The sequence below is a fragment of the Acomys russatus genome, chromosome 29 (assembly GCF_903995435.1).
Source record: "Acomys russatus chromosome 29, mAcoRus1.1, whole genome shotgun sequence".
Classification (NCBI taxonomy): domain Eukaryota; kingdom Metazoa; phylum Chordata; class Mammalia; order Rodentia; family Muridae; genus Acomys; species Acomys russatus.
In genome coordinates, this window is record NC_067165.1 from 29,797,959 (window position 1) to 29,823,125 (window position 25,167).

General features: G+C 51.2%; 1 protein-coding gene across 1 annotated transcript; it reads left to right on the forward strand.

The window, feature by feature from the left end:
* The first annotated feature begins 757 nt into the window (after nt 1-757).
* Nucleotides 758-24,917, forward strand: Il22ra1 (interleukin 22 receptor subunit alpha 1). Its single transcript, XM_051171892.1, has 7 exons — nt 758-850; nt 5,410-5,542; nt 6,363-6,541; nt 9,221-9,396; nt 16,577-16,715; nt 21,216-21,337; nt 23,698-24,917. The coding sequence occupies exons 1-7, from the start codon at nt 808-810 to the stop codon at nt 24,643-24,645; spliced, it is 1,740 nt and encodes a 579-aa protein (XP_051027849.1). The 5' UTR covers nt 758-807; the 3' UTR covers nt 24,646-24,917.
* Nucleotides 24,918-25,167: the final 250 nt, after the last annotated feature.

Consider the following 25,167-nt stretch of genomic DNA (forward strand, 5'->3'; position numbering starts at 1 on the left):
TCAAAATGCTGGACCTGCACATCCACCCAGCCTCACTTAGGTGCTGAGGGTCCAAACGCAGGGCTTCACGCTTGCTTGAAAACACACTACCTACTCCCCCTACTTTTTATAGATTCTTCGTCCAAGGTTCAAGCTTTAAATTGCCTGGGCATCGCGTTTCAGTAGCCTTGCCAGGAGGCGGCTGCTTCAATTGCAGTGTTCAGTCTTGGGGGACAGGGTAGGTGCAGGGAGGGCGAGGGGAAATGGGGAGGTAAGGAGGCTTCAAGCTCCTTGCTTTTCCTCTAGCCAGAATCAAGCCAAGAAGTCATTGCTGAAGATACACTCTTACTTGTCCCCTCAAGTGCCCTGTTCTTTTCCTCGGGATAAATCCTCTTGTAATGGAATTATTATGATAGAAGATATGCACTGGGGATATGGGGGGGGCGGCTTTGATAGCTCCCCGATAAAACTGCACGCATTTCGTCTTTGCCTTTCCCATCCCCTCAGTGCACTGATACACCACCAGGAGACTTGGGATGAATCAGTCACCAGACCAGACAAACAAGCCCTTCCTCTGCCTAGTCTGCACCCAAGGAGGGATCCTCCCTTGGCTCTCACCCAGGCCCTGGAATTCCTCAGCACCGAGCTAGGCACCTTTGTACCCCTGCCCCCACGGGCCCCAGATCTTACTTTGCTCCTCCTTACTCCGCCCTGGACCGGGCGGAGCCAGTTGCCAAAGCGGCAAGACTTCACACACAGCCCAGCCTCTGTGCAGTGCAGGGGGTCCAGAGCCAGAGGCCCGAAGGGGCCCTGGCCGGGGCAGGCCCAATGAAGACACTACTGACCATCCTAGCTGTGGGATCCCTAGCCGGTGAGTACTTCTTGACCTGTTTCCCCCTACCCCGACAACCAGGGAACACAGTTACCTCCTCATGCCCATGAGCTCCATACGAGCCAGTTTCATTTTCTTCCTTACTGGGGCTGGACTGGGTGCTGAGTTTTCCTGGAGACAGAGATGAGCTACACCAGGGAGCTGGAGAGGATAAAAGAGGACCCCAGACCCTAACTTCCTGAAGGGACTCAGTTGACTTTCAAGTATGCCGACATGGACCAGATGTCTGAACGCGGGGTTGCTAAGTCCTCTGATAGGTAACATCTTGGCCTGGGGGAGGGGGGTGTGCTTCTTCGTGTTCATCTTCTCACTAAGAGGGGCGGGGGCGGTGACAGGCTGGACAGAGCTGGGGTTAGGCCACTGTCTCCATCCATGTCTCCTCCGGCCCCTGTGGTTGGATCAGTAAAAAGAGGTTTCCTTCTGGAGCGGCAAGGTGGGCTGCATTCATGCGCCAGGGCACCCACACAAATGAGGTGAAGGACTATTGCTGTGAGGCTGACTCAAGTGAACTTCGGGGTTCATACCTGCGAGACCTTCTCTTGAGATGCAGGCTTGATGTGCTCCGAAACGGAATCTAGGGATTCTCTCTCAGGAGTCAGAGCTTGGGCACGATGGAAGGACGTGTCCAGCCATCTGGGGTCCCTAAAGAGACAGATCTGCAGCCCTGGTGGTGGGACAAACTAACGTTTGAGGCCAGCCTGGTCTACAGAGCTAGGTCCAAGACAGCCAAGGCTACACAGAGAAACCCTGCCTTGAAAAACAGAGGGGGGGGGGGAGGGAGAGAGAGAGAGAGAGCGCTGCTCTGGCTTCTATCTCCAAACAGGAGAGATGGGCCCTCAACCTCAGCAAACCTTCCCTCACAAACCAGCCTGTACCGGGCTGAGGAGATTAAAGGCAGCCACCAAATTCTCCTAAGCCTGTACATCCCACACGTTGCGGGGGGGGGGGGGCAGGCAGGGATCTCCTGAACCACTAAGATGGGGGCGGCTCAGAAAAGAGCCTTGAGGTGGCATTAGGGGACATTAGCCGCAGACACAGCCTCCCACCCCGGCTCTCAGGCTGGCTCCTGGCCACTGTGGATGTTGGCTGTGTGTTTTTCCTTAAGCTTCCACATGGCCTGATACATTGTTTTTCCACACAAATGTGAAACCTGTCTTTTATAAAGTGGCCAGCCAGCCGGCCAGACTCCCCGCTACACATCCATCGCCTTCTTTCCCAGGTTTCACAATGTAGACTTTCAACCAGGAAGTGGGGGAATTGACACGGGACAGGAAAGCAGGTGGATTTCAGGAGGGAAAGGAGAGCAGAGAGAAGCCTCCAACTTAGTTTCCTAAGTTTGGAGGGGCTCTGCCAAGTGTGCCTAACTCACATCAGTTCCCCCACCCCTGCCTCCCTTCAATTCTTTTATTGGGGTGTCCAAACCTCAACCCCAGCTTTCCTTAGCCCAGACATTGATTGTATCCAGGATTGTCTCCATTAGCAGCCTGTTCGGCAGCCTCCTTAACCCACCAGGTGTGGACAGACCCCAGCCACGTCTCAAATCTGCTCTCTCCTGCCCAGGGGCTCACCCTTATGTCCACCCAGAAGCCACTGCTCAAGTCTATTCCTTCTTCTACTGGTCTTCTCACGCACCCCTGCCCCGCCGCCCCCCCCCCCCGCTTCCACCCCAACCCCTACCCTCACCCCACCACCTAAGACCCAGACCCAGCAGCGAAATCTAAAACTAGCCTCTAATCTGCCCAAACTGCTATTCACATCTCTCAGGGCTCAGCCGCCACATTAAGTAATGACAGTGGGGACACTCAAACACTGTCCCCCCAAGGTCCCATTGTGTGGGTTCTAAGGAAGCCTGGAAAACAAAGATTGCCACAGCTGCTGCCCCCAGCCTGGCCCAGATTCAGGGAGGTGTAACCAGGGGGCCGGGCCGGCAGCAGCAGCAGCGATGGGCTGTTGCCATCTTCTGCCCACCCTCACCCCTGCAGCCCACAGATCCCTCTCGAATGGACTGTGTAGACTTGGACTGTGGGAACAGTTCTCCTCCCCTCAGCCCCTCCATCTGCTGGTGGCTGTAGACAAGCGTGGGGGAGGGAGGCATATACACATCAAAGGCACGTGTTCTCAGGGCCTTCGCTCAAAGCTCCGCACCTGTCTCTTTCCCACCCTCACCAACCAGGCCGTTCTGAGTATGTTCAGAGCCAGGGGCACCTCGGCTGGCATGATCTGGCCTTTCTTCCTCACCGCAAGCCAGGTCTGGATGAGGGAAGGGATCTGTAAGCCACAGGCTCTTCACTGACAGGGACATTGCTTCAGAGGCAGCAAGCCCCTCCCCAGTCATCCTGGGGACAGGCCTGTCTGGCCCAGCCCTCTCCTTGTCTAAAGCTGTAGCAGTCTGAGCAAAAGCCTAGGCTAGAAGCAATGGCTGACGAACAGGTTCTGTTTTGCTTTGAGCTTGGGGGTTTTGGTGCTAGGGGTTGAAGCCAGGGACTCATACATACTAAGCAGGACTCTATCTCTGAGCTACACCCAAGCCTCTGTTGTAAACTCCTTAAAGACTGTCTTCTGTCCTCCTCTGAACTGGTCCCCTACCGGAGCTTTGAAGAGACAGAGTCGGGCATTTCTTTCCACACACTCTCCTGCTTTTCCAGCCCCTCCCTTATGCTCGGGACAGACAGAGTCCTAAACGTGATGGTCACCTTCACAGTCCTTAACCCACTGCTCAGTCATGCAGCCCGTGTAGCTCTGGGACCCTGGCAAATGCTAACCATGACACTGGTCAACAGCACCGGAGGAGCCCCAGTTTTTCTCATTTATGAAATAGGAACAGCAGCGGTCACCGTCTATATAGGGTACGTGTTCCGCGAGTGGAGAGGCTTGAGCCGGTCGCTGGCAGCTGGCATGCCCTTCTGAGTGTCAGCTGCTGCTGTTGTCATCGTCTGTTCCTACGTCAGTCAAATTGTCCCCCTTCTAGACTGGAGGGAAAGAGATCAAGTTGCTTAAACAATTTCGCCATGGTGACTGTGTCTGTATGTCAGCATTCTGCCCCCTACAAGGTCAGAGTGTAGAAAGTGTCTTTGCCATCTAAGGAGGCAACAGGGACTGACACGGAAAGAATTTACCAGAATTCACAATACCTTCTCTACCGCTGCGTGAAAAGATTGACTGTAGACATGTGCCATCTTTGGGCTTTTACCTGGAGAACTCTAAAATAAGATTAAGAGTGCCAACATCAGCTGGGCATGGGGGCACACGCCTTTAATCCCAGTACTCGAGGAGGCAGAGGCAGGCAACTCTATGTGAGTTCAAGGCCACCTGACTCGAGGGAGGAAAAAAGCAAAGGAAAGAAAGCCAACCTTAGTGTTAAAAAGTGAGTGTGAGGGGCTGGAGAGATGGCTCAGCGGTTAAGAGCCCTGGCTGCGCTTGTAGAGGAGCTGGGTTCAAGGCCCAGGATCCACATGGCAACTCACACCTGTCCATGACTCCAGTAACACTCTCATACCAACATACACGCAAGCAAAACATCCAATGAACACAAAATAAAAATAAATTATGTATATTTTTAAAAGTGAGTGGGAGACAGTAAGCATTCACAAGGACGCAAAGAAATCTGACAGCCCAGTTCCTGCTGGGAGGGGGCAGGGCTAGAATGTTCTGCATGTAGCTACTTTAGGAAACGCCTTGGCAATTGCCTCAAAAGCTAAGACTAAAGGGGAAGGGTGGAGCTCAGAGGCAGAGGGCTCACCTACCAATCAATCCCTGAGACCCTGGGTCCCATCCTCAGCACTGCAGACAGGGAGGGAGGGGGAAGAACTTAAAGATAGAACTACCAAGATGTGTACCCAAAAGAGCTGGTGCGCAGTTGTGTCCACTCTAGATGCATACCCAAGGGAATTAGAACTATGTATCCACTTTTTTTTTTTTTTTGGCTGCACACATTGTCACATCAGCATTATTCAAAATCATTCTTAAAAAGTAGAAACCCAAATGTCCATCAACTGGTGATAGATAAGCAAACTGTGGTATAGCCATACAATGGAATATTATCCAGTCTTGAAAAATAAACAGTTTACTGCCCCATGCTGTGGATGAAACTTGAAATCCTGCTGAAGCCAGATGTGGGGGGGGGGGGGGGGAACACACCAAATGTTAAGCAAATGAAAATCTCAGAATTGGAGAATCCTAAGGAAAATAAAATAGATTTGTGGTTTCCAGGAACCGGGAAGGGGAAGGGGCGGGGGGGGGGGGGATAGTTTACAGGGAAGGAATGGGCTGTGATCACCAATAAAACATTTCTTTTGGGATAATGAAAATGTTGTAGGGTAGTGCTGACCGTTACACAGGAGTGGGAGGGCTCTCTGAAGATATTAGCCAGAGCACTTAAATGGCGGGTGCCATGAAGTGTAAGCCAGGTTGACTCAGCAGAAAGGGAGAACTGGGTGGGAGCAGTGAGGAGCGCTTGAGAATGAGGCGCCCCTCTCCTTGAAGGTGGGGAGTCCTCAGTCTGCAAACCCACCGGCTCACCCTGCTCCCGCCTCCTGCAGCTCACACTGTCAAGGACACATCTGGTCTCCTTCATCACGTGAAATTCCAGTCCAGCAACTTTGAAAACATCTTGACGTGGGATGGTGGGCCGGCTAGCACTCCGGACACGGTCTACAGCGTGGAGTATAAGAGGCAGGTATCTCAGCTGACCCGACCCGACCTGAGCCTGTCCTGACCCTGTTCTACAGCCAGCACCTCCAGGACATCCCCAGCTCCAAATGCCCACAGACAGATAAAGCTCTGGTCTTTTACACTTCCCTCACGGAGGGAAGATACAAGTAGAGTTAATAGTGCCCAGGCGTGAGAGCCGGCTCCAACCATGTAACCTTGGGCAGTCAGGGAAACTTCTTCGAGCCTCAGTTTCGCCATCTGTCAAGTGCAGGTAATGACACTATGCTCAGCGCAGCACCTCAAACGGAGTAAGATGATGTCACTAACGCGCTCGTGACCTCTGTGTGATAAGGTAGTACTAACTGATTGTCGGGGTGAGTCTGGGCCCATGGAAACTGCACCCCACCCTCCTGCCTATGCCTAGATCCAGCACATTCACAAAAGCCGGACCCCCTCCTTGGGCCAACCAATTCAACGTGTGGCAAGCCACTCCCCCGTCTCTGAGCCTCAGTGGGTCTCCTTGCCTGTAAAGTAGGGCTCACAGGGCTTGGGAAAGGACTGGGTGGCCAGGAGCACAGGATATCGACTGAAGCTGGCAGGCCTCTGTCTATCTCACCATATGCCCTCTTCCAAGCACTGGCCACAGTGCTCTCCCCTGAACATAGCTTCGTCCCTTGAGAACAACACACACACCTACAAGGGCCATTGTGAGATCTGACCTCAGTATCCACACAGACGGCCTCGACTCTGAGTAAACAACTGACTCGCTTATCGTCATTAATAAAGCACAGGCTTATCGGAACTGTTCGTTCACGTGCACCCTGCCTGCCCTCGCCTACAGGTACGGAGAGAGAGAGTGGCTGGCCAAGGCAGGCTGCCAGCGGATCACCCAGAAGTCCTGCAACCTGACTATGGAGACCCGTAACCACACTGAATTTTACTATGCTAAGGTCACAGCTTTCAGCTCGGGAGGTCCACCAGTCACCAAGATGACTGATCGCTTCAGCTCATGGCAGCACAGTAAGCAGGGGATCTGCACACCCGGGTTGAGGGGAGAGGTAGGCACGCACATCTGGGGTGAAGGGGAGAGGATGATGTGTGTGTTTGGAGTGAAGCGGGGAGTCCTCAGATCTTCCGGAGTGGAGGGGACCCAGCAAGTCTCTGCATCTGAGCAAGTTGGGGATGTGGGCTTTTGGAGACGGTGTCCCCAGGCCAGGGCACACCCCAGGGGCGTATTACAGGATGCCCCACCACACGCACGCTGCCAGGGCACCTCCTTCGTTTCTCCAATGTTCCGGTACCCTGCCCATTCTCTCAGGGTGTAAAGCCCACTGTGTCTTCCCTTGCTGGCGAGTCTTAGAGAAGATCCAATTCCTCCCTGTAGCCCTGCTGGCCCTCCCTCCCTAGCCCAGCCCTCAGGAGAAACACTCCGTATTCAGTGGGTCTTCTCTGCTGGCCCCTACCTTGGCACCTACACTGTTCCCCAGGTCTGAGGCCTTAGTTCAATATAGATTCCAAAGAGAGTCCCTGACTCGAGCCCTAACCACCTGTGATCTCAGCCGGTCAAAGCCAGCTGAGGTAGTTTTTTATTCTTTATCTTTATGTATTCTTTATTCCCAGCAGCTCTCTCATTCAACCAAATGCAAATGAAAAAAACATTCAGAGAAAATACTGCATCTGCATTGAGTGTTGCCCTTACCCTCTGGGTGACGCACTAATGTTTACATAGCACTTACCTAGTATTGGGCAGAATCCAGTAACAGTCTACAGAGGTTGTGTTTAGGCCGAGCACAGTGCTGGGCCACTCTGTACAGTGGACTAAGACCATGATGGATTTGGGCACTGAGGAGGTAATCCAGCACAATTCCCACAGACACAGAGAGACCCTGTACACTGTTCATGTGTCTGTTTGTATGTGTACTCTCAACTTCCCTGTCAAAGACATGACCCCAGGGCAGTCTGTGGGACCCACTGTGTCCCCAGCCATTAGCAAAGTGCTGGGTACACAGAAGAGGCTCCATGCATGACCTATGAATGAATGAATGAATGAATGAACGAACGGCAGGTGCCAAACCCTACACAAGCTAAGCATGTGGTGATGCTGACTGAATGACTTATGAAGTCACGGTTGCCTGTGTTTTGAAACAGGCTCTTAGTCTGTAGCCCTACCTGACCTGGATGTCACTTGGTAACCCAGGCTAAACTCAAAATAGTAATGTCCTAGTTTGCCTTCTGTTGCTGTGATAAACACTGACCAAAAGGGAGGAAAGGGCTTATTTAAGGCTTACATGCCCCTATCACAACTTATCATTATGGGACACATGGCAGGAGCTCAAGGCTCCGATGGAGGAAAGCTGTCTCCTGACTTGCTCCTAGGCTCACATGAAGCTAATTTTCTTCTATAGCCCAGGCCTGCCTGCCTAGGAATGGAACCACCCACAGTGGGCAATCAAGAAAATGGGCCACAAAAAAAAAGAAAGAAAGAAAGAAAAGAAAATGGGCCACAGGCATTGCACACAGACCAGTCTGATGACCGCCTCAGCCTCCTGATCCGGTGTCACATTCTTGTTTTGGAACTCCTTTTTTTCCATGTAATGGCATTGTGAACTTTGCCTTGCTCTGAAACATTTCCCACAACCTGACTTTCCATAGAAACGAAGCAGCTCTTTCTAGGGTGGAACCCTAATTCCTTTTCATTTGGGGGGATATTTTAGTGTGTGTGTGTGTGTGTGTGTGTGTGTGTGTGTGTGTGTCCTTGTGTGTTTAGATCAGAGGACAACTTTCAAGAGTTTGTCCTTGTTTTCTGTCATGTGGGCTCCAGGGATTGACCTCAGGTCCTCAGGCTTGGTGGCAAGCACCCTTAACCACTGAGCCATCTTGCCAGCTCTAGCTCCACTTTTCAGGCTCACTGGAATAAACATTCTTTGGTTAGGATGTTCTAAATCTTGGAGGACAACAAATCATTATTAGATTTGTACACATTAGATTTGGGGCAAGCAGGGTGCACCAATTCCTGAAATTGAATGCAAGATTTTTGTATGCTTACGTTGTTATGGAGAAGAAAGCCATAGCAACCATCATATTGTCAAAAAGGTATGCAGGGAGCAGGGCATGGTGGTGCACACCTTTAATCCCAGCACTCGGAAGGCAGGGGCAGGCGGATCGCTGTGAGTTCGAGGCCAGCCTGGTCTATAAAGCAAGTTCAGGACAGCCAAGGCTATACAGAGAGACTCTGTTTTGGAAAACAAACAAACAACAACAACAAAGGTTGTCACACATAGACATAGACATACACACACACACTTTTTAAGATATTGTGAAATAGTGACACTCATTTGGAAAATTCCATCTTGAGAGAATGTCTTGGGAAGAGAAGCAATAGCACTGGGCCTGGTATAATTTAGCCTCTGTCTGGACTTGTCAGTCACTGGCACCCACAAAGTTGTCTTTGCAGTGGACTAAGGGGATGGGTGTTTAAGGCACACTCACACTGGGGTGCATGAGGCAGAGCGAAGATCGTCAACACTCAGCCCTGGCTAGTCCCCCTTCCCACCTGGCACCTCCCACCCGCCCTCTGTCAGCCTTAGCCCTGGGCAGCCTTGTTCATGGACCCCAGCCACCCAAAGGCCTCTCTGTTTACTTGCTGAGTTAGTTGCTGCTCCCCAAAGCATTCTGGGATTTTCTCTCTCCCCTTTCTAGCTAACATCAAACCGCCTGATGTGACCTGTATCCCCAAAGTGAGGTCCATTCAGATGCTGATCCACCCCGCACTCACACCCGTCCTCTCGGAAGAAGGCCACCAGCTAACCCTGGAGCAGATTTTCCGTGACCTGTTCTACCGCTTAGAACTGCACGTCAACCACACCTACCAAATGGTAAATATAGGTCACGTCCCATCCTTCCTTGGGAACCCCATTCCCTCCCATGCATAGTGGGCTGCTTTCAACAAAACTGATGCATTATGTAAAAACGACACTTCCCAAATAACGTCCTCGTGGGGCTCCTAGGGTGCTAGTGAGGTTATGACCCATGACCTCCCTCTGTGGGCTCACATAGACAGCTCACATAGGCATGTTCAAGGCTCTGATGAGTCCCACAGAGCCAGGGCTTCGATGCTGTACCATGCGAATTTTTCATGTTTAGTGGACCAGATTCCTTTGGTTTGGTACATCCATTGGTTGGTGTTTGTTTGTTTGAAGCAGAGTATCACTGTAATCCAAGCTGGTCTGGAACACACTACAAACTCATAGCAATCCTTCTGCCTCAGCGCTGGTATTACAGGCGTATTCACTGTGCCTGGCTCAGAAAGCTTTATTGTTTTTTGCCTAATATCCTCTGACATCGCAGAGAGGAAAATATCTCTATTAACAACCCCAGGCATTCTCCTCAGAAAATGTTGACATCATGGCACTGCTGCCATAGCTCTGTTAGTGGAGTCCTTGCGTAACTTATGCAAAGCCCTAGCCTTGAGTCCCCAAAACCACAGAAACCAAGTTTGGTGGCGCAGGCCTATAATCCCAGCTCAGAGATGGAAGCAGGAGGGTCAGGAGTTCAGGACTATTCTCAGGTAGCAAATTTGAAACCACTCTAACCTGTGGTGAGAGGGAGAGGGAGGGAGATGGAGACAGAGACAGAGAGAGACAGAGACAGAGACACAGAGAAGAGAGAGGAAGAGAGAGAGAGAGAGAGAGAGAGAGAGAGAGAGAGAGAGAGAGAGAGAGAGAGAGAGAGAGAGAGCCTCTAGAGTCAGCCTGTACGCCTGGAAGTGTTTGGGTAAACGGTGTGTGGGGCGTGGTTTAAGATGGGTCCTATAGACGGACTGACACACCTGTCAAACGATATGCAAATGCTCTGCTCCTATGCATTCCCCAGCATGGGTGATTAATCTGTGACTCAGCTGGGCGAACGCTTATTTCCTCCTCTGCAGTTCTGAAAAATCCCTCCAAGAGTTGATGACCCAGTGGGTGGGGAAAGGGGCTAAAACAAGAATCGGAACAGGCAAGGCTGCATGACAGATGAGCTCCATTCACATAAGAGACTTGTGGGAAACTCTGGGGTGTCGATGCCACTTTCTGAGGCATGCAGGTATGCCAGTCACCTCTTCACCGCAGCTCCATGAGTTGGAGCTAGCATTTCTCCATCTTCCAGATGAGGACACAGAGCCTCAGAGAGGCCAAGCCACTTACTGGAGTGTTCAGCAGATAGCCATGTGGATGAGATCAAAGCTTACCTACTCCGGTGGGCCTCTATCGTTGCGCCACGATCAGAGAAAGAAACAGGAACATGTGCAATGTTTTCTCAAAGCACAAAGCTGGCCACTCTGGCTGGATTGTGAAGCCACATGAATCAATTTTCCTGCATGTGCCTTGGACCAGTGGCATCGGAACCTCCCAGGGTACTTGCCCAAGCAGTCCCCAGGGGAGCCCTGCGCTGGGTTTCTTATTGAAATGCCTAAATGCCTGGCAGAATGACTTAGTGGATTTCTTTCGGCTTGGAGTCTCAGAGGCGTCAGCTGGTGAGGCAGGAGGGGTGAGGCAGAGCCTAGCAGTACACATCATGGATGCAGGATGCAGGAAACATAAAAAGGGGACTCCGAAAGAAGTCCAGACAAGATTTAGACTTCAAGGGCACACGTCTAGTGGCTTAGTTTCTCCAGAAGACCACTTCCCAGATTACAAGTCCATCAAGGAATTGATCCATTCACTGGGTCAGAACCCTATCAACTGGTCCACCTTCGCTGGACACGCCCTCACAGACACACCCAGAGACAGAGTCATTCCTCTCCTAGGTGGCTCTCAATTTAGTCAAGCTGTTGAGACTGACCAGCAGGGGCCCCTCCCAGTCTGCTCAGATGTTTACAGTTGCCTGTCTGAGACCTGGATTTTAGTGTCCAACCCACAGGGGACCCCTCCCTCCACCTTGAAGCTTGAGAACCTCAGGTGTAGAGGGACCGTGGGAAACAAGCTTGAGGGCCCTATTGGGATGGTGTTGCAGAGATCTGGGGTGCAGGTGGTGGAGGAATTCTACATCTTTTTGGTTTTTTTTTTTTTTTTTTGGTTTTTTTGAGACAGGGTTTCTCTGTGTAGCCTTGACTGTCCTGGACTCACTTTTGGTGGAGGAATTCTAATCTACTTCGGTCGTTGTCATGGGAACCGCTAGAGATAACAGCCAGGAAGAGCATCCTGGCTGTCAAAGCTGCTCCTTCTGATAAACATTTGGGCTTGGACTAAAGATTTTATGGTTCTTGATTTTTAATTTAATTCTGCCTGTGGTCCGTGAGCCTACTCTATCTGAATTAGTCCCTTTAAACTCATGAAGGTCTATTTTATGACCTGCCATCTGCTGCTTGCCTTCTAAATAAAGCAAGTGTATTTGGAGGAGTAGGGTATAGGTGTAGTGTGTTGTACAAACACCACCTAGGGAGTGGAGGCTAATGGAACTCTTCCCAGCGGTATCTTTCCTGATATGCAGGTGTGTGTGTGTGTGTGTGTGTGTGTGTGTGTGTGTGTGCGTGTGCGCGCGCGCGCGCGCGCGCGCGCGCGCGCCCACATGCGTGGGCTGTTCCTTTAGCTGATGAGAGTACTAAACTCTCTAGCTATGCATGAGTTCTGTGTTTTTCTGTCATGCCTTTGAAACTCTTTTTAAACATACGCATAAACGATTAGCGTTGGCCTCTGATCATGATGAAATCCCCCATTTTGTCTCCTTATAGTGTGGGTGTATACGTATGTATTTATATACATATATACACAAATGTATTATATATAAATAAATATTTAAAGTTTTGTTTTATTTTATGTGTGTGAGTGCTTTGATCGATATACATCTGTGTACCGCATGCATGCTTGGTGCCCCTAGAGGTCAGAAGAAGGCATCAGATCCACTGGAGTTATGGATGGTTGTGAGCCACCATATGGGTGCTAAGAACTGGACTTGGATCTTCTGGAAGTTTAGTGAGTGCTCTTAACTGCTGAGCCATCTCTCCGAGCCCTAAACAGGAAGCTGACAGGGGTACTGGGAACTGAAGCCTTGGAGTTCTGCTTGTAAACTGAGCCTTTAAGGTCTGAGCTGTCTATCCATCCTTGGGTCCTTTTTTATAATCACTTATCTTTAACCTATGTCTTCATATTTAAAATGCATCTACACAAGCACCATTCTGCCAGAGGTTCTCTTTTTAAGATTTATTTCATGTGTGTGTGCACGCGTGTGGGCATTCATACGTCACAGCACATGTGTGGAGGTCAAAGGACCTCTTGCAGGTGTTGGTTCAATCCTTCTGTCACGAGGATTTGAACTCAAGCCATCAGCCTTGGAGGCAAGCACCTTTACCCACTGAGCCACCGCCGAGCAGGCCCTTTTTCATTGAGAGGCAACTCATATGCCATAAAAACTCATTCTTTTCTTTCCACTTTTTGAATGTGTGGAATCAAACTCAGATTTTTGCAAGTGCTAGGTGAGCACCTTACCTAGCTGGGACACACACACACACATACACACACACACACACACACACATATTTACTTATTCACTTTACACCCCTATTGCCTCGGCTCCCCCTCCCTCCTCTCCTTCCTCCCTCTCCTCTTCCCTTCCTCCACTCCCCCTCCCTCTCTCCTCAGAGAAGGGGAGGCCTTAGATTCACCCTTTTAAGATGCAGAGTTCCCAACATACCGCCAAGCGGCACCACTGTCTCCTACTTGCCTTGCTTCCACCGATCAATTTGTCTTCATGACTCTGTCTTTTCTCCTTTGCAAACTGTTTTTTTTTTTTTTTTAAGGCCATTCTGCATTTTTTCCAAAATCAGATATTGGGTTGTTTGATTCTGAAGTTTCCAATATTCGTATTTATCATACACTATTGAGATTTCTTATTTATTCATTACAGTTTGTATATTTTTGTTTTCTGCATGTGTATATGTGTAAAGGGTGCGCGGATGCCAAGGCACAAGTATGGAGGTCAGAGGACAATTTGCGGGAGGTTTGGTTTTTTTCCTTGTTTTGGTTTGGTTTGGTTTAGTTTTGGTTTTTCGAGACAGGGTTTCTCTGTGTAGTCCTGGCTGACCTGGACTCACTTTGTAGACCAGGCTGGCTTCGAACTCACAGTGATCCACCTGCCTCTGCCTCCCAAGTGCTGGGATTAAAGGAGTGTGCCACCACTGCCCGACAGGAGAATTTTTTTCCCCTTCTTCTTCCATGTGGGTCCTGGATATCGAACTCAGATCCCCAGGCTTGGCGGCAAGCGCTTTTACCTTCTGAGCCATCTCACACACCCTCATTTATTCATTACAAATATTATTTTCTTTTAGTTCCTTAAATACAGTTTTACAGCTGATTCAAAATTCTCTAGATTAAGCCCAAAATTCTGGTCATGTCGGGGACCACAATTTTTGCTTTCCTTGTATGATTTGTAGTGTATCCTGGATATTATGAATGCCACATAAAAGCGACTCTGGATTGTGGTCTGTGTAGCCCAGGCTAGCCTGGAACTCATTATGTAGCTAAGGTTGGCCTCACACAGGCAGCCTTCCTCCTATCTCCCCCTCCCGACTGCCACCACGCCATTACTTTGGCTGAACTCCATGTTCTGTCATCCCCATGCAATCTTTTAATTTTACTTAGGCTTGGGGGCTGCCCTATACACACAACACGTCTTTTAAGGCACCAAGGGGTAGAGCTGAGTTCACACAGAGAACCTGGACCTCCTCCAGAGTCCTGTCTATGGTTTGCCCCTCATTTTCCAGCCACTGTGGTCACCCCAAACTCTGTCCTCTGGTTATTCCTGCCAGCAAGATGGCGTAGCCTCTAGGCTTTAGCCACCCCATAGAGCATAGGCAGGAATATGCCTTCGGTGGGGAAAAGACATTTAAAAGCTTCCATAGCTGTTTTCCCCTCTCTTCTCTCCCAGCTCTCCCTCTGTTGTTTACTCTCCAGCATCTTTAAACAGTTCTCTCCCTCCCCACCCCCTTTGATCATTTATTGACTGATTTTTCCATCGACATGACCGAAGTGCCTGGCGGGACAATTTAAAGGGAAGGAATTTGCTATTGGGCTTATGGTCCCAGAAGACTCATTCCGTGGTTGCTGGTCCTTGGGCAGAATTCATGATGTCAGGAAGGGAGGAGCAGGGCTGGAGAGCTGGCTCAGTGGTTAAGCATGTGGACCGCTCTTGCAGAGGTCCTGAGTTCTGTTCCCAGCACCCAAGTCAGGCGACTCACAACTGCCTGTAACTCCAGCTCCAGGGGACCCTGGCTTTCAAAGACATCTGCATTCAGGTCACACACAGGCACGCACACACACACACACAGACACGGGCACATGGACACACACCCCCCCAGAGGCACACACACATGCATACACACACATCACCTAATTTAAAATTAAATAAATAAAAAATGCAAGCAGGAGTTGGGGCGCAGGAAGGGGTCAAGGACACAGTATCTCTAAGGACCTGCCCCTTACCCTACTTCCCCCAGCCAGGTCCTGCTCTTGAGGGTTTCCAGAGCCTCTCAAAATATCTGGGAGCCTATGTGGGACAGCTCACATCAGGCCATCACAGACTTAATGATACATTATTGGGGGACAGCCGGTCCCATCAACAGTACAAATCCCTGAAGCCAGAGTGAAAAGTGACCAGGCACACGAATGGAAGACAGCAAGGTGGGAAATCAGAGGGTGACGGACACGGATATGGGCTAAGCCAAGACGGAGCAGGGAGAGCTTGGGAAGGAGGGTTTGTGGCCCCATAGTGGCTGCCTGGACTCACACCACAGAACACTCAATGTCTTCAGGTTCGGCCGGGTAAGCTCCACAAAGGAGTAACTTATAAAAATACATTCCACGTAATCCACACACTTCATGCAGACATTCCCGGCCCCACCAGCCCCCTTTCCCTGCCAGCCCCCCTCCCCCACCAGACCCCCTCCCCCACCAGGCCCCTCCCCACCAGACCCCCCTCCCCCACCAGCCAGCACATGACCTTAAACCTCGGCCTCGTGTGTCCAGAGAAGAGAAAGCATGGCTGAAATGCAAAGAGTTAAAAGAAGAACTGAGTCCTGCCCCTTTAAGGAAAGCTGTTAGCCACAGAGGACAAGTGGGGACCACCAACTACAGCCTTTAAGAGTGAACCTCCAAGGTGAGGAAAATCAGATGCTATAAAGAGAATTTGAGAACAGGGAGCAGGTGCGAGGGTAGGTTCGGGAAGACGCAGTATGGAGGTGCCTGTGTCGTGCCACTCAGAAAGGGAACATCAGAACCCCCTTAGTGACCACGGAGGCCACAGGTCCAGACAAGATCACTAAATGAGAGAGTGAAAACGACGGGTGAATAGTTCATCCTGCTTGGAACTGAGGGGCTGAAACAGGTGGACCAGCCAGAGAGTGACAGGAGCTGACAGGAGTCGTCCCTGCCCTGCCCCCCAAGGATGGCACAGGGCAGGCAAGTTGAGGGGATCCAGAATAGGGGAGTTAGAGAAGCCTGGGGAGAGAGGACAAGTGATCACCACAGGAGGACAGAGGGTGGCCATGAACCCTGACTTACTCAAGTCACTAGAGGCCCAGGGCCCTGCATCCCCCGAGAGCCTCGAGCCAGGCAGCTATTGATGGCGTTTGGCCAGGATGTTGTCTTGTGACGATGAGCAGCCGAGGCTTTGGAGGAGAGGAACACTGTACATCTAACTTTGACAAAGATCGTGGCGGCACCAAGATTAATGTGCCAGTGGACAGGGACCAAGCCAGAGATGAGTGACCAGCCAGGGGCCACTGCAGAGGCCAGGCTGGAGCAAGCAGGTCAGATGGGGCAGAAGGGTAAAGGGCCATAAGAGTGGGGGCAGGGCTGGTGATGGAGAGGACAGGGGAGGGGTGGGGACGGTGGTGGCAATCATGTCGTCACCACCGTAGCTGGTATCCACAGGCTGGCACAATGTGATGGAGCAGGTTCAATGAGCAGGGTGTGTGTCTGTGTGTGTCTGTGTATATGTGTGTGTGTGTGTGTCTGTGTCTCTGCGTGTGTATCTGTGTCTGTATCTGTGCAATCACCCTGGGTTCTCTGTCCATTTCAGCACCTCGAAGGCAAACAGAGAGAATACGAGTTCCTTGGCCTGACTCCGGACACAGAGTTCCTCGGGTCCATCACAATTTCTATTCCACTGTGGTCCAAGAAGAGTGCCCCCTATGTGTGCAGGGTGAAGACGCTGCCCGGTGAGTTCAAATGAGGCCATGGGGTGGGAGGATTCCTGAGCGCACAGCTTAACCCCACTCCTCCCTCCATGTAACCATGCTTGTCTGTGCTCTGAGAACACTTGGAGACTGGTGGACTCATATTAAGATGGATGTTTGTTTACCCATCGCTGCGTGGTCTAATGGGCTCACTTAGCAAATGTTTAATCACCACCCTCAGCCAACGCCTGAATTTCTTTCCTCTGGCCAGCTTTGTGTAAACTCTGGCAAAGCAAACATATATACTATCAATTCAAGGAGCATATACTGAGGGAGGTGGAGGTGCATGGGTGGGGGATAGAGAGGACAAAGTAAACCTCGGTATCTTCAAAGCCGTGAAGCCGTCATGGTGATAATGATGGTCCGCGATGGTTCGCTTTTCTGCTACACAGAGCAGGGACCGGTCACTATGAACCATGACTCCCACACAAACTGAGAGGCAGGTGTTCAATTACCTTCATTCTACACAAGATGAAACTTAGGTTCAGATCGGTTACATAACTTACCCAAGGTCACACAGGAAGAGAAGGACAGAATGCCGCCCCGTTCCGGGGTTTCTGTTCTAACCTCTGTGCTACTGTATTGATAGTTTGAGTCATCTACTCAGGGAGATAGTGGCATGGCTGTTTCCTCTAGTACATTCTCAGGACTCAGGGTACAGCTCAGTAACAGAGCACAGACAAGGTTTGGGGTTCCATCCCCAACAGTGGAATGCAAGCTGACAAGAGCCCCGGCTCCCGGCGGAGCATCTGTTCTTTGCTGAAGTTTATGTTCCCAAGCACATAGAAGAGTCATAATGCTTCAAGCTGCCAGTTAGAGCCGGGCAGTAATGTCAGAGGACAGGAATGAGTGTAAGGACCGGGGCCCACCCAAACCATTGTGTTCAGGTGACTTCTGACATCTGTACCCTCCCTCGGAACTCGGGTTGAGAACTGGACGACGGTGCATGGCCCTGGGTGAAAAAAATGGTCCCTGTCCTCAGCTCTGTCCATCAGAACCCACAAGACGCTGGCTTCTCAGCCCGAATCCCGAGCCATCATCTGGCAGAAGACAGGACTGGAGAAAGGCCAGGCCTGGCCGATAGCATGGGGCATGCCCTTCCTTCCTGAGGGACCCAGGAACCAGAATAGAAGCTGGCTGGCAGGAGGTCTAGGAACAGAACCCACTCTGTGGGGGCCAAGCTGGGACGTACAATCTGATCCTTGACCTTCAACCCTGACCTTGTTGGATATGTGTCACCTGTCCCCAGGCACCCCACTCCCCACCCCACCTTGCTTCTAGACGGTGGACAGGCCACTCTTCACCCACCTTCCTATGGGCTTGACCTCACATGAGCTGGCCTGCACTGTCACAATAGCTTTTGTTTGGGTTTGGATTTTGTTGTTGCTGTTATGTTTTAAGACAGGGGTCTCCCTCTGTAGCCCAGGCTAGCCTCCAGATCCTGTTTCTCCTCCCTCACTCAGCCTCCTGAGGACTGAGATGATGGTCGTACACCATTTTTATCTGAGACCACCCACTGCTTTCATCTAAACCTCACTTTTCCTGCTAACGGACCTAAAGATGCTTTTTCTACCTAAAGAGTGAAGTATGTTACAAACACTTCCTGCTATTAGCCCCATTTCATGGTCAACATGTCAGGTGCTTTATAAGCTCTTTTGTCCCTAAGATTGCATATATTACTTAATTTTTTAAAACAACCCTCCCCCAATTACTTAATTTTTAAAGCAACCTCCCCCCCAAAACAGCTGGTAGCATCACCCTCGTCTTACATAGGAGGAAATTCCGGCTCAGGGAGGTTAAGTAATGTGTCCATGGCCACACAGCTGGTCGGCAAACCCAGTTAGCTTTACCTGGTCCTAAAGCCAGACTCTAACCATCACCTGAGAGCCTGGGGTGCAGCTGGGCCATTCTGATGTAGGCTTACTCTGAGCTTCCATTCCAGAGTGAGCCATCTGCTCTCAACTTTAGTCGAGGCTTTGCCTCTCTCCAGATCCCAGAGGCCCCTGCTTTAATGCCTCAGGATGCCTTGGAGTTATAGAATATCATCCTGGCATTGTGGCAGGAAAAAGGGTTTCAAAGTTGTCTCACCTTGACTCTTTTACAACTGAAGAAACTGAGCCATAATTGTACATTGCCTGTGGGGATTCGCTGCAGTCATACCCATCCACTGAGGAGCTGTGCAACCTTTGGCAAGTCACTGAAGCTCTCTGAGCCTCAGCCTCGTTGCTTGGAAGAGGAGAGCATCCCTGTCCCTTCGTGTGTTCTGGTGATTTGTGGGGAGAAGCCGGGCATGCAGGAAGGGCAGCTATTACTACAGATGCTAGACCAGAGAGGGCTGCACAGCAGGGAGGGGGCTCAGCACAGAGGGTCACTCTTCCTCATCTTCAGGTGGCCACCATCATTTTCCCACCCTGCCTCCACATGGGTGAAATGACGTGTGGAAAGCTATCGGGCCACAGATGTTCTTGTTTCTGTCTTGTCCTGGTACGAAGAGTGGTGGCAGCTTTCCGTTAACATTGGGCATAGCGCAGTGGCATGGTCGTGCACACCTTTAATCCCAGCACTTGGTGGGCAGAGGCAGGTGGATCGCTGTGAGTTCAAGGCCAGCCTGGTCTACAAAGTGAATCCAGGACAGCCAAGGCTACACAGAGAACCCTGTCTCAGAAAAAACAAACAAACAAACAAACAAACAAACAAACAAAAAAACCCATTGGGTATAGTGTAGAGACGTCATGCTGTAGCAGTGACAGGGTTGCCAATGACAGGGGCTAGCCCATTATTTCAGGGTGACCCAGATCCCCAAAGGCCCTGAACTGGAGGAGGCTCAGGGTTGGGGGCTCTGAGATCTCTTGTAGTAGACCCCATCACTGAGGCCAGCTGGGGTTACAGTGTGGGGTCATGAAGAGAAGAAGACAAGATGGGGGGGGGCAGGACCCCAGATAATGTAAACATCTGGTCACTGAGGCTCCATCACCCTCTGCCTCCCCAGCCTTTCACAAGTGTCACTCAGACTGACAGCAGGACAGATTGTGCCAAGGACCCTCTGTAGCCAGGCGTGGTGGCACACACACCTTTAATCACGGTACTCTGGAGGCAGAGGGACGCAAGCAGATCTCTGAGTTTGAAGGGCAAACTCAGGGATATTATACAGAGAAAAGGAAAAATAAATAAATATATAGACAACAGAGAGACAAGAAGTGTCAGGACTTCGCTCTCTCAGAGGCTTCGTGTCTCCCCAACAGCAGCTCCTCACCTGGACACAGGGACAAAGGACGCAGGTCTTCCCCAGTCTACCCTCTGACCCCTGTCCAGGAGGTGGGATGGTCTCAGAGCCCAGTCAGGGGGACTCAGCCTGCTCACTGCCCTCATTCCTTCCTCTGACACATGTGATGAAAAAAAAAAACCCCTAGCAACAGTGACCAAGCTGTCTGAACCTATAGAAGAGTGGTTCTCAACTTTCCTAAGGCTGCAACATCTTAAGATGGTTCTTCGTGTTGTAGTGACCCCCAACTACAAAATTAACTCGTTGCTACTTCGTAACTGCGATTTTGCTACCATTATAAATCGTAATGTCAAACAATATTTGTGTTTTCCGATGATCTTGGGTGGCTCCTGTGAAAGGGTCACTGGGCCATGAGGGGTCGTGACCCACAGGTTGAGAACCGTTTTGTTATAGCTCCTCTGGGCCACATTCTGTACATCAGGGACTAGGTGTCCCCATGCCTATGACAGAGCCTGTAACCAGACTATTCTCACCTCCTGCTGAAAGCAGATACTGCCTAATGTGCAAGTTCTTGGGCCAAAAGGTGACTAGAAAAATGTCTAGATGTGGAGTCTAAATAAGCTGGCTGTGTGGGTTGGGACACCCATGGCCAGCTGAGGTCCCTGGCCATGCAAGTTGGAGCCACACTGAGGACCTGCAAGAAGCCCTCCTTCTGTATATCTCACTTTGGGGTTTTTGTTTGTTTGTTTGGTTGGTTGGTTGGTTGGTTTGGTTTTTTTGTTTTGCTTTGTTTTTCAAGACAGGGTCCTGTCCTAGACTCCCTTTTGTAGACCAGGCTGGCCTTGAACTCATACTGATTCACCTGCCTCTGCCTCCCAAGTGCTGGGATTAAAGGCGTGTGTGCACCACCACCTCCCGGCTCACTTTTGTTTTTAAGGCAGGGTCTCACGTACACCAGAATAGCCTTGAACTCGCCCCATGCCCGAGGATGACCTTGAGCTTCTGATCTTGTCTCTGCCTCCCAGCTGCTGAGGTCCCCAGCTTGTACCCTGTTCACACAGCGCCTTATTGAGGCCAGGCCTCTGTGAACACTAAGCAAGTGCCCTACCAACTGAGCTACACACCCCTAGCAATGCATTTTGAATTGGGAGATGGTGAAGATCTCTCACCCCGGACCCGAGAGGGTAGCATCAGTTTTGCTCGGGGCAGGGCCCGGAAGCCTCCAGCCTCACACCGCCTTTTCCCATCCTCGTCTGCAGATCGGACGTGGGCTTACTCCTTCTCGGGCGCAGTGCTGTTCTCTATGGGCTTCCTCATCGGTTTGCTCTGCTATCTGGGCTACAGATATATTACCAAGCCACCGGTACCTCCTAACTCCCTGGTGAGTCACCTACCTGGGGCTAGAGGGGGGGGCGCAGGTCGGGGAGACCCTCCAACTCCCAGAGGACAAGGGACTTGCCCCTGAGCAGTTGCTCAGTGCAAAGATCTGCCACAAGGCAGGTTGGGTTGATAGCAGTGGTCTGGCAGATTTCTGGGTATACGCAGAAGATATTTGATCAAAATAGTGGGATTGAACAGCAGGTGCCCTGTGACTTGAGAGCATCCGAGCCAGGTGGGGATGCAGGTCCTGGAGAGCATCGAGAGCTCTGCAGTGGGGCCCTCGTCCCTGCAGAACACCCGACTATTTGAGTAGAAAGCCAAAAGTCGGTGTGTGGGCAGGGTTGCGTAATCCCAGGACTAGGGGGACCAATATGGAAGAGTCTCAAGGGCCAGGCTAGCCTGGGATACATAAGGAGATTTTGTCTTACAAATCTCCTCAACAGCAGCAACAACAGGGCTAGAGAGATGTCTCAGAGGTTTAGAGCACTGGATGCTCTTCCAAAGGTCCTGAGTTCAATTCCCAGCAACGACATGGTGGCTCATAACCATCTATAATGAGATCTGGTGCCCTCTTCTGGTGGGTAAACATATATGCAAGCATAATAAATACTCCCCACCACCCCCCGCCACACACACACCAAGACAGGGTTTCTCTGTGTAGCCTTGGCTGTCCTAGACTCACTTTGTAGACCAGGCTATCCTCAAATTACAGGGATTTGCCTGCCTCTGCCTCCCCAATGCTGGGATTAAAGGCATGTGCCGCCACTCCCAGCCCTAATAGATAAATCTTAAAATAAATAAATAAATAAATAAAAAGACGACAACAACAACAAAGAAGAAGCGAACCAAAAGATTCACAAAATATAGCACAGGCTGGCAATGCAGCTCCGTTGGCAGGATCAGGAACTCGAGGTCATGCTTGCCTACATATCCAGTTCAAAGCCAGCCAGGGCTACATAAAAGCCTGCTTCAAAACAACCAAACCAATGCCGGGCGTGGTGGTGCACGCCTTTAATCCCAGCACTGGGGAGACAGAGGCAGGCAGATCGCTGTGAGTTCAAGGCCAGCCTGGTCTACAAAGTGAGCCTAGGACAGCCAGGGCTACACAGAGAAACCCTGTCTCGAAAACAAAAACAAACAAAAAACAAAACAAAAGAAAGAAAGAAAAGAGAAATGGTGGCACATGCCTATAATGTCTAGAGGCAGAGGCAGGAGGATCTCTGTGAGTCTGAGATCAGCCTGGTCTGCAAAGAGAGTTCAAGGACAGCCAGGGATACATAGAGAACAGCCTGTCCCAAGCCAACAACATGTACAACCAAACAAAAAGTCCCTAAATGGGCAGCCCAAGTCCACCCTGCATGGCCACCTGTTGCCACTTTTTCCCTCATGAGAGTCCAGGCTTCAGATTTTCCAACTTTCAAATACTGCTGTCTAGTTTAAATACTTAGTCCCTAGGGACTCAATACATCTCACCAGTGTCCCCACTTGGCTGCGGGCTGCAGGCAGCAAGGTCCCCTTCGGCGCCTCAGGCTGAGCAGCGTGGCTCTGGAGCCAACTCTGTCCATCTTACTGGCTCAGAGGGCATTTCACGGTGTCACAGTCCTGGCTACCCACTGTCTCTCAGCCTCTTCTGGCTTTCCCTATATCCCTATCCTTTCCCACCTCAGTCCCTCATAGCAGTGGGAGCCACAGCCTTGAGGCAGGCCAAAATCGGGGCCATCTACTTCCTGGCCTGTCAATCATCCAGAGCAAGCGGATCCTAAGTCACGTTATACATCAACCAGTTACTTGTTCACTTTGGCTTTTCAAAACATAGTCTCACTATGTAGCCCAGGCTGACCTCAAATTCAAGATCTCAATGCACCAACCTCCTTAGCATGAGCTTCCCAGGAGGATGGGTAAATCTGAAGAGAACCTCATGTGCAGGGGTGGGAAGTGGGGGTTATGTACATCTTAAATGGATCCCCGATGTCTTGACACCTTCTCAGAAGGCTTTGCCTACCCATATCACAAAACAAAACATGGGGCTGGAGAAATGGCTTAGTGGGTAAGCATAAATGCTAGGAGAGTGGGGCAGCCCACCCACAACCCCAGTGCCCTGCAGGCAGAGATTCTCAGGCCTAGATGGCTGGTTAGACCAGCAAAATTGCTGAGCTCTGGGCTCATCAATATCCTGCCTTGATATGTAAGACAGAGAATAGCCAAAGATACTGGGTCTCTGGCTTCCACACGCATGTGCTCGCACACACACTCGGACACACATTCGAGCGCCCATCAGCACACACATCACCCACAAGATCACGTAAAGAGAAAAAAAAAGAACAAATATGCCCTATAGAGTGGGTTCTTGTCTCTTCACAGAATGTCCAGCGTGTCCTGACCTTCCAGCCTCTGCGCTTCATCCAGGAGCACGTGCTGATCCCTGTCTTGGACTTCAGTGGCCCCAGCAGTCTGGCTCAGCCCATCCAGTACTCCCAGGTGGTGGTGTCTGGGCCCAGGGAGCCCCCCAGGGCTGCACAGAGGCACAGCCTGCCTGAGGCTGCCTACGTAGGGCAGTTAGATGTCTCCACCCTCCTGCCCACCAACATGCCACCTCAGCAGACATCGTCCCCACCATCCTATGCTCCGAAGGCTATCCCTGAGGTCCAGCCCCCCTCCTATGCTCCTCAGGTAGCCTCCGATGCCAAAACTCTGGTCTACTCGCCGCAGCAGGTGCCGAAGACCCAGCCTCCCACCTATAACCCACAGGGCATTCTGGACAGCTGGCCTGCTTCCTATGCTGTGTGTGTGGAAGACTCCAGCAAAGACTCCACCCCTGAGATCATCCCCAGTCCCAAGCACATCAAGCCAAAAGGTCAGCTCCAGGAAGACACGATTGCTGGAACCTGTCTCCCAGGGGACCTTTCTCTGCAGGGAGTCACCTCCTTGCCTGAGGAGGAAGCACAGAGACCAAAATCGCTTCCCCAACCTCTGGGGTTTTGCACGGACAGAGGGCCTGACCTTCATGCACTGCACAGTGAGGAACCGGAGACACCACGGTACTTGAAGGGGACATTGTCCCTCCTGTCCTCTGTCCAGATTGAAGGCCACCCTGTCTCTCTCCCTTTGCACACACATTCCCTCTCTGGTTTCCCCTCTGACCAAGGACCAAGTCCCTGGGGCCTGCTGGACTCCCTCGTGTGTCCAAAGGATGAGGGTCCAGTGACTGAGGCCCTGAGCCCCAGTAATGCAGCTTCTGAGCTTGGACAGTCCACAGAACTGGATTCTCTTTTCAAAGGCTTGGCCCTGACTGTTCAGTGGGAGTCCTGAAGGGAGATCAGAGGAAGCAGGCTTAGGCTTCCTCCTGCCCCACGCAGCTTTCAACCCCACACCCACTAAGCCACAGGCTCTAAAGGCCCAGAGCCAGGTGGGTGCCCTGGCAAGAACCAGAGGAAAGAAGATTTGGGCCCCAGGCGGGAATACAAATGCATGGTGAGGGCTGTGCTGTCGTGGAGAAGTTACAGGCAGGCCACATGCGCAAATGGCCTATGCCACAGAGGCTGGCAGGTAAGGCAGACAGTGTAGGGTGATACAGGGAAACCTGGAACCCACCCCCACCACCTCTGCTCCTAGGATGCTGGGCTGGAGGCTGCTTCCCTTCGCTTGTTTCCCAGACAGCTCCCCAATCTAGTTTTAACCAAGAGTCCACCTTCTCTGAAGGAGCTTGGACTGGGAGCTAGGGGACCAAGCATTACAGGCATTTCCACCAAGGTCAGAGGCAGCACAGTGACAAGACTTGAGGCGGAGTGTGGCCAAGAGGCTCGCTCCCTGCCAGGGATCCCTTCTTTGCTC

Excerpts from the sequence above, each read along its gene's own strand:
- Il22ra1 (XM_051171892.1), top strand. The coding sequence starts at position 808 with ATGAAGACACTACTGACCATCCTAGCTGTGGGATCCCTAGCCG. Across the intron at positions 5,543-6,362 it reads TACAGCGTGGAGTATAAGAG|GTACGGAGAGAGAGAGTGGC; the intron begins GCAGGTATCTCA and ends CCTCGCCTACAG. Across the intron at positions 9,397-16,576 it reads TCAACCACACCTACCAAATG|CACCTCGAAGGCAAACAGAG; the intron begins GTAAATATAGGT and ends TGTCCATTTCAG.